This window comes from Cottoperca gobio, chromosome 7 (assembly GCF_900634415.1).
Source record: "Cottoperca gobio chromosome 7, fCotGob3.1, whole genome shotgun sequence".
NCBI classification, from domain to species: Eukaryota; Metazoa; Chordata; class Actinopteri; order Perciformes; family Bovichtidae; genus Cottoperca; species Cottoperca gobio.
This window is the reverse complement of record NC_041361.1, coordinates 7,536,039-7,554,547: the sequence shown is the minus strand read 5'-3', so window position 1 is coordinate 7,554,547 and position 18,509 is coordinate 7,536,039. Positions and strand designations below refer to the sequence as shown.

Genomic DNA, 18,509 nt, shown 5'->3' with positions numbered 1-18,509 from the left:
CTTTCCAAATAACCGAAAATCATTCAGGCAAAATGCTGTCCAACACAGTGACTCATTGTTTGAGTGTAAACAGCACAGTGCGTATTAACACTGGCGACAATGACAAAGCTGAGGCAATGCAATCTCTTTGTATGGTAATAGTCTTGCTGAAGGGGGCTTTTGTGTGTGTCAGTGTCATAACAAGACCACCCACCAGAGAGCCACTGAGAAAGCCTGAGTGACTTAACAGGCATTGATCAAATACTCAGTTTGGATGTAACACAAATGCTTAAAGTAAAACTGAAGGGACAATAAATGTAACTTCTGCTAAGAAATCAGTGCATTCTTGATGTGTCTTTTATTATTCTTTATTTTATTTATCAGTATTTAATTATTTACTTCTTAGTTCAAAACTATATTTAACAATAAAAATAAACTGAACTTTAATTTATGTTTCTGTTTTAACTTCACTTACATTGGCGTTCTCCAGGGCGTTTACACTTGACAGTGTCTGTACTGCAATAGGTGCAATATCAGTGATGGGCGGGAACTAAAAGTAGTGAGGCTTGTTGTTGAAAAAGTTGAAAAGTCTCGTATCAACGTTTGTAGGCTTTACAAGACTATAACATGCTCCAGTCAGTAGCACACCACATAAGTTGACAGTGCGTCTCCTAGTATTGCCAGCCCTAAAATGTCAACCGCTGCCATGGGAGACGCCCACCCACAGACTTGAAGCATTGACGCTGTTTCTACAAATATGTCCAAAAAAAGATTTTGTCCTTTTTCAATAAACGTGAACATGCGGCATCATTATAGTTCATGTTTCCATACACAACATGTGAGGAGAACAGCTCAGCCATTGGACTAACTTGAAGCAAATCATGTTCCCCCTCCTTTACATATATACATGTAGACTTTACTAGACATCAGGAAGCCAACTTTGCACCATCTTATCACTTCAAGACAATCTGATTCCTGCAGCTGCGGAGCGCTGTGTGAAACCTGGGAATCCTGGAATTCCAGAATTCCAAATTGGTTTCCTTTCCTTCATGGAAATTTTCTCCACCTCCTGTGTTTTTCTTCTTACCCTTCCCTCTGCGTATTATAGGTCAGACAAGACTTTTTGAAACCATCCAGTTCAGCACTGTTCTAATATCAAAGTCACAGGTGGAGACCTGTCCTGCAGAGGGCCTGTTAGACTCACTGTCATACAGCTCACTGACTCCCAAACAACTTGTGACCCATGCAGCTATTGTTTTTCACCTGCCAGACACTCCTGTCTTCATCAATGCAACTACACACATGCAAGGTGCATTTTTGTAATTATTTACTAATGCAACTTGACAAGTTGGCATCCCCCACAAACAGAGTTAACCACTTAAGACACCAGAGCCCCCAAATCTGTGCTTTGGACCACCAAGGTCCTGTCGCCAATTAGACCTTTGACCTAATTGTTGACTGTTAGTTTAGACCCCCCCCCCCCCCCCCACCAGGGGTTTGTGCATCTATCTGCATTATGTATTTTGTATCGTTTATCCTTAGTTTCTGTCTTCACCTTCAGTGTTACATCTTCTCTCTATTATGTCTTTCCTTTGTATTTATTTTTTGACCTTCATTTTTGCAGCATTCTGTTTTCCATCTATGTTCATGCCTTTTCTCCATCTTTCTTTAAAGATGCCATCAATTGTAATAACCCTATTGACGGACAATTGAATGCCACTCCTCTGTCGTGCTCTCCAAAACTCCTGCAGTTGCTATGGTGTAACAGCGCCCACCTGGGTCAGCACAGCTCTCTGCCATCCTAATTATCCAAGCAAGTATTCCCAAGATCTCAATGTGATTAGAAACAGCTTCAGCATGTGTGTGTGCGTTTGTGTGAGAGAGAGGGATGTACGTGTACATGTGAGAAGATGGAGAGGCTGCAGAATTATAGTCACTAGAGTAGCATAATGGAGGTCTACCAGAGTGCACACACTCAGTAAATCTTGTGTCACAAAGGAGGGAGAGAGCACATTGGCAAGATTATATGAAAAATACTGGACACACATCTGGTTAGCCTCTGTAATAAGGTGAGGGTGTGTTTCATTGTTGTGCTGTGTTTCAAGGCAACAGTGACATGGATTCAGATATATGGGTGACAAATAATATTTACTGAGGTCTGAGTCCCAGTTCCTCATTGGTTAACATGACAGAAATGGCTGACCCCTGTGTCTTTCTTAAAAGGGTGTGATGGCAATGCTGACATAGAGTCACTGCCAGAGAGAACCTTACTTTGGCAGAAAATATTGTACAGTGGGGCTCTAATGACATCAGAGGCTGTTTGCAAAAAGATAGACTCTGAGCATGGATTGGATGGAAAAGTCAGTCTTTATGCAGAACTGCAGAAACAAATCCACCGTTTTGCTATAATAATTTGAAAAAGAAAACAAAGACAAAAGCACAACATAAATTAAACATTATGCTCTCTGTGTATGTATTTAGAGATTGTCGTTTCCAAAAAAAATAAAAATGTGTTATGCTTTTAAGTGTATTTTCTGCATTCAAACCATGACAGGAGAAACGTCCATGTTCAATATTGCACTAACTGTAAATCCTGATAAATGTCAAATCACAACAGATGGCCAGTTCTACTGTTTAAAACAGAATTAGAGCTAACCCTTTCTCAACACACTGTTTAGGTCAAGATGCCAAAGGGTGCCTTGTTAAATTAATTTGCAAACGCAACCATCTGGCTTTACCAAAATTATAATTCGTCAACCTAAAATGAGCCACTGTATAACACATTATTGTTTATCATTGTACCCTTGTAGTTAGTTAGTTTCACTCAAGTCTGATAAAGTGTCAGTGATAGCCAAACATAAAAACTAACACATATTGACACAGCTGGCTGTTTATGAGGGCAACAGAAGGGTAAACTGAGCAGATAAACAGAGATGATCCAGGTCTGAGATACAGGCTGACTCTGTGAGGATGGTCAAACAAAAGCCAGATGCTATCCTGGCTTAAGTATTAGTTCCCTATTATTCTTTAACCTCACACATGGTCCAGGTTTCCATTAAAGCTACTTTCAACTAGTGTTTTATCCAGTTCATCACAAAATCGGATGAAAAACAGTTTTAGGGTTCTGGACCTTAGATGGCAATGGAAGCCCATTGAAAGAAATCCTTACTATCAACGATGTGTTCAAATGGTCCAAGAAAACAGTCGAGCCGCTGTAATGCCCCAACATGTGCTTCTAAGAATGTCTTCATCCGTGCTTGCAACTCCAAGGACATCGTTGTCCTGTTGCTGTTGATGTAACAGCAGCTGCTGGCCAGGCTGTTACATAAGCTCTGGAGCCACATGAAAAAGCCAATTTTGAAATGAAAATCACCGAAAATCTCTCGGGTCACGTCTACAGAACCACACAACTCCTCCTAACACAGGCTACAGGCCAAGCACATCATGACAGCTCTGCACTGCTATGATGCTGTATCTCTCTCTCTCAATCAATATGACTGCCATATGGCAAACTGCAAATCAACAGCTGATGGGATGTGTGCTTTTGCAAATTGTTAACATATTAATATGTGTAATATCTGCTAAATAGATTGTGTGTGTGTGTGTGTGTGTGTGTGTGTGTGTGTGTGCGTGTGTGTGTGTGTCTGTGTGTGTCTGCCACATGTAAAGTGTGGGATAGGTTTAGAGCTTCTCAAAATGGGATCACAAATGACTCTTTTAATGTTGATCCTTTGCGCACTAAATAGTTACATAAATCATTAACATACCATGACACAAACAATAGTGAGACTATAAAGGTTGTGAAAAGCAACAAATCACTCCCAAATTTGAAGTTGGCGCCCCTGTGGGCCAAGCTGATGACACATAACAAGAAGTATATGATTGTGATCATAAAAATGAAATCCTGGAGAACAGCCAAAAATTCCAAAGATGTGAGTGAGTCAGGGCGCCCAGCGTCATGCACTCATTTAACCCTCTTTCTTCTCAAACTTTGAGATCAACAAGAACTTTACAATTGACTTTATATGGGTTATTGTGACACTGGAATCAAGGAGCCGTCCTTGATGTAATTTGCAACACCTGGTGCAGCATTTCTATATTGTCGGGCACTGAAAATAGTTATATCATTGAAATTAAAACCAGCTGGGTGTTCGCTCTTGTTTCCCATTGTTAGGGCATACATCTGTGATTTTAGCACTCCTTTTGTTACTCTGTGACTCCACACATAAAGTAAATACAGAGTGCTGAGGTCATCAGGACTACCCCTTTGCTATACGTTTAGACAGTTTGGTCATTTACCATCACCACATACCATTACAGAATGAAAGTCAGCTAACGTTAGCGAGACCATACCCCCTTTCTATAATGCAAGATAAACACATCACTACGTGTTTGCAGGACCACTGCAAATGACTCAACAGGTGTTAAAATAACGTGCACAAAAACTAACATGTAGTAGGACAACGTTCTTGGAATTTATCTTAATTTTCTGTTAAGAGAAAAAATAAGAGAAGTCAATTCTAAATGCACCAAATGTTCTTCACTATCCAAATGTGCTCTTACCCAAGTTTTCTGAATGATGAATCCCACTTGATCCTTGCAGGTGCTGTGCTGTGTAAAAATTCTCTGACACATGCCAATTGGAGAGATGCCGCTAAAAGAAAGGCTGTAAAAGGAAGAAAAACTTCAGCAGTTGTGAAATCGAGGTACTGTTGACTAAACTTAAATAAAGTCATTTTCCAGAGCGTCAGTATGGTAGAGGGGAATCCAAAAACATCTAAGAGCAGTATGTAAGCCATTCAGGAGCTAAACGCACGCGATATCATCCTCCACAGGTTTTTGTAGTCCTAATTGGGATCATTGGATCAAAATGATTTGTTTAGCCCACAAATGTAATAATCTAATAATTAGAATCACTCCAAAAACAATTATAATCTAAATTAGATTTGTGTTCCTCATGTTCGACAAAGAATTTGTGGACTGTGAAAACGCAATGTTTTTTCTTATCTTTCTATCAGTGCTCTTGACCACTTTTACATGTTCCTCTTCCCTTAGAGAAGAGGAACTACTCGTGAGATTGAGAGCGCTGATACTGACAATCACTTTCATCGGGGTCACACTGTTAGACACTGTTCAGTTCAACTTTAGGATTTGCTGAACAAGTTGCTTTGTGTTTGTTTCATCACCCAAGCATGCTCAAACTAAAACAGCAATACTGCAACTATTCTTCCCATAGTAAAACCCTGACCTCTCTTCACTGCCAGGGAGGGTCTCATTATTATAATCCTGTTTTCATTAACTTGATTTATCTATTTGTGAAAGTCAGGCGTGTTAAACGACATGATCACTGATGAAATCTCATGCAGTGTTGGATAAGTTTCCCAAAACACACACACACACACACACACAAACTCACACACACACACACACACACACACACACACACACACACACACATACACACACACACACACACACACACACACACACACACACACACACACACACACACACATTGCAAAGTTCTCTGATCACAACGAAGCCCATTCAGCATTACAATAAAAGAATAGTGAAGGGGAGAATATACTTCACAGCCCGGCACTGTAACCACAAACAGATGGGTCCTCTACCACTGAACTTAATTGATGGAGGAATGGAAATCATTTCAGCTTCACCAATCAGAGGTAATAGAGGCTTGTCCTCCCCCGACACTCCTGCTCTAATTAAATAGTACTGGCGGTGTGCATTATAAATCCCAGGTTGGTTAATTTTGCTGTGAGTTCTAAACTTTGACTTGCCATTATGCCACATGTACATCTACATCTCCCTTCTCTGTACAGCCTTACTGGAATTAAAAGAGGAAAAAACGTTAGACAATTTAACAAAAATGGCAAAAATAAATAAAAAAGAGCTACAGTATATATATAGTACACACAGCGGGTGCACAAGCATTATTAAGCCCCAAAATGAAATAGCCTTACACATTGTGTTGAATCAACAGCAGAATAAAACATCACAAAAGCAGAGAACATAAAGATGTATAAGAAATATAAGCTTGGTGGGGTTTGGCAGAGTAGTCGAGCATGTGAAGGATTGGAAATAATCTTGGCCAAAAATAAAAATGTAAAAAAAAAAATCTAATCCCTAAAACCGAACCTGAAACACCCCTTCCACTCTCCCGCACTTGTTCTCTTCCCCTGGGAACCCCTCTTCTAAAGGCCAATGGACCCTCCCACTCGGGTTTGGAAGAGGTGACAAACTATTTTAATTAAATAAATGTTCAACACAAATCCACTGTTCTGTGTAAAATATATTATCGTGTTGGTGTTTGTACACATAGTATTAGTAAACAAATATATGCTAATTATATTAAACTGCTTGATAATATCTGAACCTGTGTGTGTGTGTGTGTGTGTGTGTGTGTGTGTGTGTGTGTGTATGTGTGTGTGTGTGTGTGTGTGTGTGTGTGTGTGTGTGTGTGTGTGGACACAGGGTTCCCCCGTGACAAGCTCACTGCAGCCACAAACACACACATATTACAGCAATGGGCCCTTTTCACAGCAACCATTCTGACACGTCCTTGCAGGGTAAACACAGGTGTAATTAATAACTTTAATTATGGCCCTGTTCTATTTAGGTGGGCCAGGGCCCTGGTATTGTTCCTGCTGGCTCACTAAAATGGCTGTGACACACTTAATAGAACAGGAGAAACCCTAATTAATGTGTTTCCCCTTCAGCGACATGTCAAAATGGCCTTGTGGCGCGTACACATAATACTATGTAGACCTAGTCAACGCAATAGTAATCTGTGAGTTACAACAAGAAATAGAGTGTTGCTGTACTCACCTGTGTGAACTGCATCCTGTCAGTCCTGCGCACCGCAAAGTCCCCCTCTCTGCTTGTTTATTCTCAAAGCATAATATCCCAGTGCCACTGAGCTCCTTAAGGTTTTCAAAAGAATACTTCAACTAAACGAGGCTCTGCAGTCACAACATGACAGGCATTAACAGGCACAAACAGCAGGAAGATGATGAAGATGTGACTTCAAATGTAGAGAAGTATAATACTTGGGATAAAGATGTTCTTAAAAAGTTCTTTTAAAAATACTCAAAAAAGTAGAGAAGTACACAAAAAACGACTCTGTTACAGTAACAAGAGTTAAATGTAATTTGTTACTTCTACCCTTTCTTCTCAATGTTAATATACAGGACCAAAACGGAGGTAATGAGGGCAGCATGTGTTACTGGTGTTGTGATCCTGATCCACATAGATGGAAAGCCAGAAGGGCTGGTCAGAATCATTTCCCCAGGAAACAGCCTGCATGGACCAAGTTGGCGTGCTTTGCCCCTTCACATTCCCCTACTGCAAGGGATTAAATCCCCGCACATTTAACAGGGATGCTTTCTTTTCTTTTGTCTCATTTCCTTTGCTGAGAATGTTTTGTCTGTGATTGTTAGTTCGATTAATCCTCTTTAGGATATCTGAAGAGGCATACCGTATCTACGTCTTTACGTGCTAATACAATGAATACAGTGAAGAAAAGTTGGAGATTCAAAGATGGAAATAGAAAACGTTTGAAATTAATCAAATGCATTCCGTTCAGTCACTCTTTTTGCCCGCGGAGAGAGGAGGGAAGGAAGCTTTCTTCAGCTCCTGACCAGCATCCAACAAGCTAAGTGCTCACCAGAGGCTGGTTTGCAGAGGTCTGGAGTCCACTTGGTTCTGTTAATAATGCTGGAGTCAGCACCACAACAGTAAACACTGAGAGAGCTGCAATCATTCAGCACCTCTGGCAGCAAACAGACCAAATTGCCATTGGAGTCCTTATGGGAGTAATTGTGAGTGTACAGTCAATGTGATCACCATCATTTGTGTTCAGGCCACAATATAATACTGTGCCATGGACTGCCACGGTGGTGAACAGCGGAGAACACAGATTACACAGCACTGTATGGCAGTGGCAAAATAAAACATGGTACAGTTTATTGTACAAGTATTTCCAAAAGAGGATCCAGAAGTCTTTGTAGGGATTTGCGGTGGTCTCTTGAACAAGTTGAAAGAACAGTTAAAGATTCCATTGACTTGCTGACTTGCCAGTGAGCTTCTTTCTGTTAAATAGCAGAAGTATTGTGACGGCCTGCTGGACGCTGGGGAAGAAGCCCACCACTGCAGAGACCAGGGATCGGTAGAGCGCAGTACTGCTTTGGTCTTGGGTCTAATTGAACACAACTGTGTACTAAACTAGCAGGGTGCCTGTGGGGATTGTATTAGGATCTGAAGAAGGATAGGATCAACAAGTCTTACGTGCGACACCCTCGTGCTGAAGATGCTTGCTAGCAGGTAAAAAGAAGAGGGTGGCGTCATCATGTCATTAAGGGAATGCACACACTCCCAAAGCCATCCTTGGGAGTCAGCAAGGGAAATAAGAAAAATAAAGATTTATTCAAGTATAGACTGAATCAAAACATCTGCTAGAGGTATGTTGAAATTGTCACTTATGTATACAGTATGCTGCTTCTCTATTTGATCTTAGTCGTCCCGGGAAAGACCCAGGACTCGGTGGAGATATTATATCTCCTCACTGGTCTGGGAAGGCCTCGGGATCCCCCAGTCAGAGCTGGAGGATGTGGCCCGGAGAAGGGAAGTTTGGGGTTCCTTACTGGAGCTGCTGCCCCCGCGACCCGACCCCGGATAAGCGGTAGACGATGGATAGATGGATGGATGGACCAGATTCATCCACCTACTTTTGGACCAGCATGTAAAGAGAGTAAATGTAGGAGAAACTAAAAGTTGGAACTGGTTCAGTGGACTTCTGTATTTTGGCCAGATTCTCTTTAACTGACATAGAACATGTGATGACGAGGCGTAATGAAGCAGGTATATGTCAGATGTTTGTGCTGCAGTCACATAACTTAGAGTCAAGTCAGACTTAAATCATGAATATGATGCTTTCAGACATGCAACTCACATGTGACTTTAACACTCATGACTCATGACTTTAGCTTTCTGACCTCGAATGACCTGCTTTCCTCCCCAAGACCAAAGATTAAGATGTACGTTGTGCAGATGAATCAGCTCTTAATTTTCCTGATAACAGACATTCTTTGAATCAATCCCAAACTGGAACAAATTGCTCACACATTGTTTGAGCAGAAGGGGGACAATGCATTTGGCAGTGCAGGCCACCATATATATGATACTTTGGATTATTGCATTCTTTTGTAAAGACTGGTCATTAAAAAACATAAGGAAAAATGCAAAACACTCGGATCCGAGATTACTATTAATTATAATTGCATCACAGGAATAACATAGCAATGCACACTGGTACATTTTGGTTTTTAATGTTAGTTTACAGGTAGACTTTTGGTCCTAACTTTGCATGTGGACTTTCAACTTGTTTATTCAACCCTGAAAAGTAAGAAGTGACCATAGAACGGTGAGACAAAGTTGGGAGTAACCCTGAAGAATAGGTTATTGCTAACTTCTTACTAACTACGCATTAATCATATTTTAATAGAAACGTGTCCATTTGGGGGTTAGATCTTTGTGCTTCTGAATGATCAGAGCATTAACTGACAGACTCAAACTGTCCTCTAAATCTTCTTTACTGACATACATGACAGTAAATGTACTACATTCATACGTTTGTATTTTAAACTGATACTCAGTAGACACATAACACTGAACATGGATGAAACACGGTTTTCATATACGCATTGAACTACTCAAATAAAATGAGAAAAACTATTTTCAGTTGGGGGTCCCATGGATGAATTATGTGTATTATGAAATTATGTGTTTTCTTTTGGAGACTCTTGACATGAAAACAATTTTTTTTAAACTCCAGCATTACAATGAAATATATGGAAGGCTAACAATGGGCATCATTGATTGTACTGCACCATCTAAGGGAGGAATAGACCTCAAAGAAATGACAAATAAAGGATTTACAGATGGAGAAGCTATTGTTAACACAATGTGTGCTCAAGGCAGGGGAGCATTTTTGAAGACTTTGCTAGAAGAGAGAACAGAATGAAATTAATAATTAATATGGAAGTGGGTAAAATATATTGTGTTCATCCATTCTTTTGTTCCAGATACTTCATACCTCTATCATTATCTCGAGTGCATATGGTGATCAAACAGCCAGTGAACTGAGAAGAGAGAGAAGCCTTTCATTAAAACATCAAAGAGTTTGTATCATTCCCCAACCTGAGCGCTTCACTGAGCCACTTGATGCATTGCATGCCTTATTAGATGAGTTAGATGAGCTGATCCAACTGTAACCAATTGTGCGTTATTGTTCAACCTAATTACTCCGTCAGAGGAGGTCGGTCTCCACTGAGCTCGCCTCAGGTTCACGTCAGGATGTCAGAGGTCACACTCGACCGGGGTTGAAACTTCGCACTGAAATACCCACCTTCACCCCCATCCTGCCACACTTACCCTAAATTCACTCGGAAGCTTGACCCATATTCTCTATACCCTCACAGCCTGGGAAGGATTAATCCACAATAACGGGAAAATGTGGTCGTCATTGGAGATTTGAGTTAATGCGCATACATCCGCTCCCCGCTGTGGCCCTATGACCTGCGCATGTGCCCCCATCACTTGAGAGCACAGGTATGCGGGGAATGCCTTCAACATACTCAGACATACATTGAAGAGGGCTGCAAGCAAGAGGAATTGCAGGTTAGGAGGTGAGGAGGATCACACTTCACGCCCAGATGAATGTTTGTTCAGCCTGAGATCATTTTTGAAAGGACCCCAAGCTGGAGGGGATGGTTATGCCTCCATTATCTTTATCTCTGACTGGATAAGCTTTTCTCCTTCAGGCTACGGGATTCAAAGAAAGTTCTATGTAATACTGTGGAAGAATTTAGTCTAGTGTTGTACCCCCCTGTGGTGCAGCGTTAGCCTGCAGCCTTCTCTATCTATCGCCTGTCTTTAACCCTGATTTGTCCTGTCTGCATCACACGGAGAAGTAGGAGGGCTCCTCATTTCACACATAATAATCTCATTTCACAGCCTCTGGCACAGGGTCAGACCAGAGGAGAAGCATGGAGAGTTCTGAAAGCTGGAGGTCCAATCACATGGTGTGTGTGTGTGTGTGTGTGTGTGTGTGTGTGTGTGTGTGTGTGTGTGTGTGTGTGTGTGTGTGTGTGTGTGTGTGTGTGTGTGTGTGTGTGTGTGTGTGTCAATGTTCTTGTATTACAATTTAGGGTTGCCTTCTAAATATAAGTGTATGTGTGCAGCTCACGATTCTGAACCTCACCATTTATGTCCAATACGTCCAATGTGCTCTTTATATAGCGAGGTGGAAGTATTTCCTAAACATTAACCAATTAACCATACCATAGTTGCCATGCATTAACATTGTATGATGTGAAACATTTAGAAAAGCATTGGACGCACACAAACTAACAAAAAATGTCGTCATTGAACGTAATTGGATTAGGATTTTGCAGTTCTGTCCGATATCAACGTTGTTTTGTGGCGAATGTGTGTGTCTGTCTGTGTGTGGTTCGACTTAGTGTACAAGAACTTAAAGATGTCATTGAGTTGGCCAGTTTGGACATGTGAGAGGCTCATAGGGTCAACTGTTGCGCTTCAAGATCAGAAAGGAGATCTTAGTAGCAACTGTGCACCGATAAATTCCTGAAACACACACACACACACACACACAGTATCTACACTTCTGCAAGCTGCACAAATCTGCATCGTAAAGCTCACTGCAGTCCTTGGAATAATGATATGGAAAATGTATTCATTCTTTCTTTTAAACTCAACAGGGAGCAATGAAGCCTATATCGTAGCTGACATGCAACTCTACATTGGCAACAGAAATGTACCAACAGCGAGAACTGTGATTGGAGGTTTTAGATAGTGAAGACAACATTAAGCATGTTGAGACTTGATAATCTTCCTCTTTTCAGCAACACGCATTTAGCAAAATCTTCTTCACTGCAGACCTTCTGCTTGTTGTGATTCCCACTCAAAGTGAATGTTTGCCTGTTAATGATAAACAGCTAATTTCATAATCAGAAGTGAGGCAAGATGAACACTGTTATTGTCACTCTCTCTATGATTCAATCAATGAGATCACAAGAGTAATTATAATAATTGTGTGTTGAGCAGTACGTCTGTGTTATTATCCCCATATCTACTTTTTTTTACATTACATGTCATTTAGCAGACGCTCTTATCCAGAGCGACTTACAGTGAACTAACTACAGTATATCTCAAAAGTGAGTACACCCTTTAGATTTTTGCAAATATTCTGTTATATCCTTTCAGGGGATAACATTATCCTACTGAAACTTTGATATAACTTAAAGTAGTCAGTGTGCTGCTTGAATAACAGTATAGATTTATTGTCCTTTGAAAATTACTCAGTACACAGCTGTTATGTCTAAACAGCTGGCAACAAAAGTGAGTACACCCCATAGTGAACATGTCCTAATTGTGCCCAATGATGTTGTTTTCCCGCCCTGGTGTCATGTGACTCGTTAGTGTTACAAGGATTCAGGTGTAAATGATAAGCAGGGCTGTTAAATTTGGTGTTTTGGGCACAATTCTCTCTGAATGCTGGACAACATGGCACCTCATGGCAAGGAACTCTCTGAGCGGCTGAAAAAAAGGATTATTGCGCTTCACAAAGATGGCCTTGGCTATAAGAAGATTGCCAACACCATGAAAATGAGTTGCAGCACAGTGGCTAAGATCATACAGCGGTTTTCCAGGACAGGTTCCACTCGGAACAGGCCTCGCCAGGGTCGACCAAAGAAGTTGAGTCCACGTGCTCAGCGTCATATCCAGAGGTTGGTTTCCAAAAATAGACGTGCGAGTGCTTCCAGCATTGCTGCAGAGGTTGCAGAAGTGGGATGTCAGCCTGTCAGTGCCCAGACCATACGCCGCACACTGCATCAAATCGGTTTGTATGGCCGTCGCCCCAGACAGAAGCCCCTTCTGAAACCGATGCATAAGAAAGCCCGCAAACAGTTTGCTGAAGACAATGAATCCAAGAACATGAGTTACTGGAACCATGTCCTGTGGTCTGATGAGACCAAAATAAACCTGTTTGGGTCAGATGGTGTCCGGCGTGTGTGGCGGCACCCTGGTGAGGAGTACCAAGACAAATGTGTTTTGCCTACAGTCAAGCATGGTGGTGGCAGCATCATGGTCTGGGGCTGCATGAGTGCTGCCGGCACTGGGGAGCTGCATTTCATTGAGGGACACATGAATTCCAATATATACTGTGACATCCTGCAGCAGAGCATGATCCCCTCTCTTCGGAAACTGGGCCATAGGGCAGTTTTCCAACATGATAATGACCCTAAACACACCTCCAAGATGACAACGGCCTTGCTGAAGAAGCTGAAGGTTAAGGTGATGGACTGGCCAAGTATGTCTCCAGACCTAAACCCAATTGAGCACATGTGGGGCATCCTCAAGAGGAAGGTGGAGGAGTGCAAGGTGTCCAACATCCGTGCGCTCCGTGATGTCGTCGTGGAGGAGTGGAAGAAGATTCCAGAAGCAACCTGTGCAGCTCTGGTGAATTCCATGCCCAGGAGGGTTAAAGCAGTGCTAGATAACAATGGTGGTCACACAAAATATTGACACTTTGGGCACAATTTAGACATGTTCACTATGGGGTGTACTCACTTTTGTTGCCAGCTGTTTAGACATTAACAGCTGTGTACTGAGTAATTTTCAAAGGACAATAAATCTATACTGTTATTCAAGCAGCACACTGACTACTTTAAGTTATATCAAAGTTTCAGTAGGATAATGTTATCCCCTGAAAGGATATAACAGAATATTTGCAAAAATCTAAAGGGTGTACTCACTTTTGAGATATACTGTAAGTGCCTTGCTCAGAGGCACAATGGTAGCAGCCCTGGTATTTAACTCACAACCATCTGGTGTTGTATTTCGAAGCCGTACCACTAGGCCACTAGGCCATCACCACCATCCTCTTATCATTTGAATATTTTAAGGTTTAAAAAAAAAGAAGAAGAAGAAAACCGCTTAATTAATAAAGAGTAGTTATCGTTTGCTCTTACTGACTGAAACGTTTTCTTTATTGTTTCTTCTTATAATTCTTTGGATAGTTTGGGGTGGTTATATGTATGTCAATGTAGAGCTCTATGTATGATACAACTGTAATATTTCAATCCACACATTGGCATTTTAGAACTTATCTATCTAGATTTTGAAAGTGGAAAGTTTTATAGATAAAAAAAAAAAAAAAACTTCTTTAGCTAACTTCTTCGATGGCAATGTGTGTTTCATAGCCACTTTAAAAAAAAGAAGCGTTAAATAATAATGTACAGTATTTAAAATATGTCATACTGCGGCCCTTGACAAAGGGCAAACAATATTTGAAGTGTCCACAGCGCTTAAAGTGATTTCAGCACCTCGTACTTTAGATTTTGTCCCCTTCCAGATGGATAAAAGAGGTGAAATGGCCTGACAGGATAGACACACACTACAGGCAACCACTATACATGGTGATCTAATAAAACCTAGCAAATAATAGCAAAATAGTGTTACACAACTTGCATGTCTCTAAATGTTGTTTATTTATCTATGTTTACTTTTTTCTGTCTTCATATCGCCCGTGGACCTCTTGCTGCTATTCCTGAAGAATTTTTTAATGACCCAACAAAGGTTATACATACCATTTTAATGCATAGAGCACATACCAAACACACAACAGCTGCTGTCAGTGTCTCTACTCTAAATACCTTGTGCACTTCACTTGAAGAAATATGCACATGTGCACATACATCACTTTAAGGGGAGCCTCTAAGTCTCAAACTTGGCTGGTGCAAACGTACTGTTGCCATAATACAGTTTGGAATGTAATCATACTTGATAGGTGGATCAGTGTCAATAAATAAATATTAAAACATACAGTTTAAGCATGGGAGCTATAGCATATAGGTTTAAAGCAGAGCTACAGTATAGGCCCTGGGTGGGTTAAGCAGATTCTTTTGTCTGGCAGTGTAATCCTTCATATGACACAGTATTATCCAAACAAATCTCACATTTTAATAAAGACAGGAATTCCTCGCCAGACTGCAAGAGGACCGAGCCCGGCTTGGGTGTGATGCTGGAGGGAATGCATATTGCAAATGTATTTCCATAACTATCTCTCCGTTCATGTTATGTCCCTACAGTCTGTCTATGCAGTCACACTACGAGCAACTTAATCGAAGGTGCACTCACTTCCTACAGAGGCGGAAGCCCAGAGAGTGTCATTCAACATTTAGCTTTCATTGGACACAAACCATTTTCCTTATTAATACGATTTAATTCCATGAACAATTGTACAGCTGAAAAAGGAGCTTATAAAACGTACAGACAATCAGTGTTACAAATCCATTATATTACAGGCTTGTACAGTCTTCAGCAACACAATGGAGTGGTACTACTAAACAAGATGAACAAGACGGTTCGTAGAAACATTGTACTGTGTTCTTGAGATGGGTAAGACAAAGTGACAAAGTTGTCTGTTGTGTCATTTTAAGATTTGGATGGAACAGAAGTTGTTACAAACATGCTTCATGGTGTTTTTGTGGGCTGGTTTTTGTTGAGGATGACAAGGAGGTTTTGACGTGTAGATGAATTTGACTCCCTCCTCGCTGGACTGCCTGCATGTGCCATTCGACCTCTACAGCTCATCCAGAATGCAGCAGCCCGACTGGTCTTCAATCTACCCAAGTTCTTCCACACTACACCGCTCCTCCGCTCCCTTCACTGGCTACCAGTGGCTGCCCGAATTTGCTTCAAGACTCCGGTGATGCCTTACCGTGCTGTGAATGGATCGGCCCCTTCCTACATCCAGGCCATGGTCGAACCATACACCGCAGCGCGTTCACTTCGCTCTGCGTCGGCCAATCGGCTCACCACTCCCTCACTACAAGTGGGACCCAGATTCCCCTCAAACAAAACCCGCCTGTTTGCTATCCTGGCTCCAAAATGGTGGAACGACCTCCCCATTGATGTCAGGACAGCAGACAGTCTTCACACCTTCCGTCTCAGACTGAAAGCTCACCTGTTTCGACTGCACCTCGGCGAATGAAGAAAACAAACAAACAAAAAATGTTCTTTGTATGTTGCACTTATATTGGTTTGGCTTATTTGTAGCTAATAGTTGAATTTGTATTCTATTGTTTCTGTATGTTGCACTTTTGTTTGGCTTATTTGAAGCTATTGTTCTGCACTTAAAGGATAAGTTAAGCTAATGTACTTGCAAGATTCTTGCTGTTTGGAGTTGTATCCTCATGATTGTTTGCACTTTTTGTAAGTCGCTTTGGACAAAAGCGTCAGCTAAATGAACTGTAATGTAATTGCTAACAATAAACAACTGTTTGCTTACAAGTTAACCATATTAACTAAAAGGTGATGATACTAAATTTCCATTGGGATTAATAAAGTATCTATCTATCTATCTATCTATCTATCTATGTCTATGAAGATGTTGATCTTCTGAAGAATGCAAGAGATTAGTGTTTAATTAGAGAGTTTTGGAGAACGTTTATGAACATTTCGTCACCTGTTCCTCTCAGATGAAGGCAAACGATAAGGTTTTAATTTAAGGAGAGAGAAAATCCGCAGATAACAGCTTTGTTTGGTACTTCTAGTATAATACTGATAAAGGGCTTTGAGTTTATACTGAAATACTGGAAGTTATGAAAAAAGAAGCACGTTTTCCTGTTCCCAACTTTGCTATAACATTACAACGTGGCCTTTTGCATCCACAAACACTCGTCACTCTTCATCAAAACAGAGCGACCCATCAACAAACTTTCTTGCAGTGTGAATGTGGTAACACCATGATCCCCATGACCTTGTACTTGACCTCAACCCAGATCCCATGACCCAAAGCCCCCCCATCTACTTAGTCCATTAATCATACAAAATACCTTCATGCCTATTACTCGGACTTTCAAGCTTTTCACTACAGGCATGCAGTGCTAATGAACTTCCTTTTAAGTTAATTCCAATCCACTGTTTCTCCTCCTCGGCAGGTTTGAAACACAAAGCCTGCCAGGTATCAAAAGTAAAGTTTTGGATCATTTTTGCAAATGAATATAAGTCATTTAATAATTAAGAATATGTTCCTCTGCTCCCAATTCTGTTCATCTGAGACGCACATACAGTGAAGGCAATAAGTGTTTGATCACTTGTTGATTTTGTAAGTTTGCCCACTTACAAAGAAATGAACAGTCTATCATTTTAATGGTAGGTGTATTTTAACAGTGAGAGACCGAAAATCAAAAAGAAAATCCAGATATTTACATAATTTAAAAGATATAAATTGATTTGCATTTAATGGTGTGAAATAAGTATTTGATCCCCTTGCAAAACATGACTTAGTACTTGGTGGAGAAACCCTTGTTGGCCAGCACAGAGGTCAGACGTTTCTTGTAGTTGGTCACCAGGTTTGCGCACAATCTCAGGAGGGATTTTGGTCCACTCCTCTGTGCAGATCCTCTCCAAATCCTTCAGGTATCGAGGCTGATGTTTGGCAACTCGAAGCTTCAGCTCCCTCCACAAATTTTCTATGGGATTAAGGTCCAGAGACTGGTTAGGCCACTCCATCACCTTAATGTGCTTCTTCTTTAGCCACTAGTTTTGGGTCATTGTCGTGCTGGAAGACCCATCCATGACCCATTTTCAGTGTCCTGGCTGAGGGAAGGAGGTTATCGGCCAAAATTTTATAGTACATGGCCCCGTCCATCCTCCCCTCGATGCGGTGAAGTCGTCCTGTCCCCTTAGCAGAGAAGCATAATGTTTCCACCTCCATGCTTGACGGTGAGGATGATGTTCTTGGGGTTAGAGTCAGCATTTCTCCTCCTCCAAACACGACGTGTCGAGTTGATGCCAAGGATCTCAATGTTGGTCTCATCTGACCACATCACCTTCTCCCAAGCCTCCTCTGAATCATTCAGATGTTCATTGGAAGCTTCAGATGGGCCTGTACATGTGCCTTCTGGAGCATGGGGACCTTGCGGGTGCTGCAGGAGTTTAATCCATTACGGCGTAGTGTGTTACCAATAGTTTTCTTGGTGTCTGTGGTCACAGCTGCCTTGAGATCATTGACAAGTTCCTCCCGTGTAGTTCTTGGCTGATCCCTCACCGTGCTCATGATCATCGATACCCCGAGAGGCGAGATCTGGCGTGGAGCCCCAGACAGAGGGTGATTGATGGTCATTTTGTGTTTCTTCCATTTTCGATTAATTGCACCAATTGCTGCTTTCTGATGGTCTTGAAGCCCATTCCAGCCTTGTGCAGGTCTAGTCTTGTCCCTGATGTCCTTAGACAGCTCTTTGGTCTTGCCCATAGTGGAGAGGTTGGATTCTGATTGATTGATTCTGTGGACAGGTGTCTTTATACAGGTAAAGTGTTGAGACAGGTGTCTTTTATACAGGTTGATATTAGGAGTATTTTCTTAAAGCGAGAGGACTCATCTAACCGGTCTGTCTTATTTCACACCATTAAATGCAAATCAATTT

General features: G+C 41.3%; 1 protein-coding gene across 1 annotated transcript in view; it reads right to left on the bottom strand.

Moving 5' to 3' along the window:
* emilin3b (elastin microfibril interfacer 3b) overlaps window positions 1-17,595 on the bottom strand; it is a 57,213-nt gene extending 39,618 nt beyond the window's left edge. The window contains exon 1 of the mRNA XM_029435918.1: window positions 17,433-17,595. Within this exon, the coding sequence (XP_029291778.1) occupies window positions 17,433-17,595 (163 nt within the window). The remainder of the gene's footprint in view (window positions 1-17,432) is intronic.
* Window positions 17,596-18,509: the final 914 nt, after the last annotated feature.